The sequence below is a fragment of the Macrobrachium nipponense genome, chromosome 23 (genome assembly GCF_015104395.2).
Source record: "Macrobrachium nipponense isolate FS-2020 chromosome 23, ASM1510439v2, whole genome shotgun sequence".
NCBI lineage: Eukaryota > Metazoa > Arthropoda > Malacostraca > Decapoda > Palaemonidae > Macrobrachium > Macrobrachium nipponense.
In genome coordinates, this window is record NC_061090.1 from 62,051,620 (window position 1) to 62,054,119 (window position 2,500).

General features: G+C 44.5%; 1 protein-coding gene across 2 annotated transcripts in view; it reads left to right on the plus strand.

Moving 5' to 3' along the window:
- The window catches only part of LOC135201267 (nephrin-like), a gene marked incomplete at its 5' end in the record, with an annotated part of 6,884 nt that overhangs the window by 1,293 nt on the left and 3,091 nt on the right, over positions 1–2,500 (plus strand). For both annotated transcript variants that reach the window (XM_064230142.1, XM_064230150.1), the window contains 3 exon segments: positions 1–121; positions 867–988; positions 1,397–2,348. The exon segment at positions 1–121 is cut by the window's left edge and continues 71 nt beyond it. In XM_064230142.1, the coding sequence (XP_064086212.1) occupies positions 1–121; positions 867–988; positions 1,397–2,348 (1,195 nt within the window).

Below are 2,500 nucleotides of genomic sequence, written 5' to 3' on the forward strand. Positions count from 1 at the left end.
CCAAGGCTCATCCTGTTTATCATGACCCTGGCTGGCACTGCCTTGCTGGCACTCAACATGGCCATCATCGCTTGCTTCGTCAGGAGGAGGTCTCATATGAATAACAACAGAGGCGTTTCGGGTAAGATGTATGAAGAGTTTTTTTGGGTTAAGTGTTTTGGGAAGGTCGGTGGTGTATATATATATATATATATATATATATATATATATATATATATATATATATATATATATATATATATATATATATATATGCCCTTCTTACGTGTGCGTGTGAAAGTATGTACTACCGTAATGCCATGTTATTTGCGTGCGTGTAATTTATGTAACTCGTAGGATATCACATTTTCTTTTTCGAACCATGAACTTTAAATAGTAATCTGTTATAGTTCAGAACATTTCCATTATTTCCAAGATCTCTTCATCTGGCCAAAAGTAAATAAGACTACATTTCCATAAGTAAGCTTCTACAAGCTTTAAGACTATTTCCCTAACTAAGCTTCTACAAGCTTTAAGACTATATTTCCATAAGTAAGCTTCTACAAGCTTAGGACTATATTTCCCTAATTAAGTTTCTATAAGCTTTAAGACTACATTTCCATGAGTAAGCCTCTATAAGCTTTAAAACTATATTTCCATAAGTAAGCTTCTTCAACCTTTAAGAGCATATTTCCCAAAGTAAGCTTCAACAAGCTTTAAGACTATTTCCCAGAGAAGCTTCTACAAGCTTTAAGACTATTTCCCTGAGTAAGCTTCTACAAGCTTTAAGACTACATCTCCATAAAATAAGTTAGCTTCTACAAGCTTTAAGACAATATTTCCCTAAGTAAATTAAAACCATCTTTCCGTCCCCCACCCCACCCTAGCATCCTCCAGCAAGACCACGACTCTGGAGGTCTTCACGCCGGCCACGACGCCAGGGGTCAATGCCCAGGGTGAGGAAATGCCCCTGAACGACCCCATCGACTTTCAACATTCAATGGCTCAGGTGAGAATGGAATTAACTTCGCTGGTTTCGTAAAGTTATTAAATATTATCATATTTTTGTTAAAGTGTTAAAGTTTGCTTTCATTATCTTCCCCAAGTGTTAGGATACTGAAAGTTTAACAGTGTATCAAACATAAATCAGTAAGAGGTCGAAGCAAGATTTATTGGTAAAAATACAACGCAATCTGCATTCTTACTTTCCCTCCAGTGATTTTCTTCCAGCACAACAGAAAACGATTGGTTTCCTGTAATTAATTGTAATGTTATAAATCAAACTAGTTAGAAGTTGATCCAAGATTTATTGCTAAAATACAAAGCAATATTGTCTTCCTTGGAATCATTATCTTGCAATGCAATAAAAAATCGACTGGTACCCTGCTGTTAATTGTAATGTTTCTTTCACGACCAGAAAAACGAAATCCAGACCAGCGTGGGCGAAGGCGAATTCACGAACCTGTACAGCGGCGGAACGGCAGGAGACCACCTGCTGGTGGCCCTGGGCAACGAGGACTCCCCGAACAACATCAACGCCACCGGAAGCAAGGGGGGCGGGAGGTCTCTGGCCCAGAACGGCGGCCTGTACCTGCAGAAGTTCAGGGAAACCGGCGCTGCTTACTACTACTGCCCTTTGCCCCAGTCGAACTACGCCGTCGGGGATAGCAACATCACAGGGCGTCTCGGGAACACTCCAGACGTCTGCCCGACGGATTCCAGCCTCCTGAGCACCCAGTCGAAGAAGAAGCAAGGGCATGAGTCTGACGAGATGACGACCCAGCTGATCCCAGAGGGGGGTCAGAGCGGTGGCGGGAACAACGGCGGCAAGCCTACGCTACTGACGGCGGGGTCGTCCGGGATGAGCAACAATGACGCCTCTCACGAAAGCAGCGGTAGTGCCGGCAGTGGCAGCCAGGCCAACCACCACCACCACCACAGCCATCACAAGAAGACGCCCTCTCTGACTGACAAGCATCCTCAGCCACAGCATCAACAGCAGCAGCAGCAGCAGCAAGACCACCTCCGTCAGCAGCATCAACAGGCTCCTCCTCAACAACACCAGATGCAGCAACAACACCAGATGCAGCAGCTGCAGCAGATGCAGCATCAACAACAGCTACAACAGCAGCAGCAACTCCAGCAGGCACAGCAACAGAAACAACAGCAACAACAACAGCAACAGGCACAAAGGCCACAGCACGACTGGACTCCTTACGACCAGATAAGGGCAGCTGGTCAAGACGTCTCTCAGCTGTATCACCAACAGCAGCAGCAGCAGGCGGCGGGTGACCACCAATCAGCTGCACACAGGCGCCTCCTTCAGCAAATTGACGGTCCTGACCTGTACAAGTTCAATGAGGATGTGGGTGAGTTCGCTGGACAAAGGGCGTAACGAGGAAAAAAGTCCTTTCTTAATGCAATTTTCTACTTTTTTCAACATTTATGCAGAAATGAAAAAAAGTTGACCAAAGTGAGAAACAAGGGTCCTTACCTAATGCAATTTTTTACTTTTTGCAAT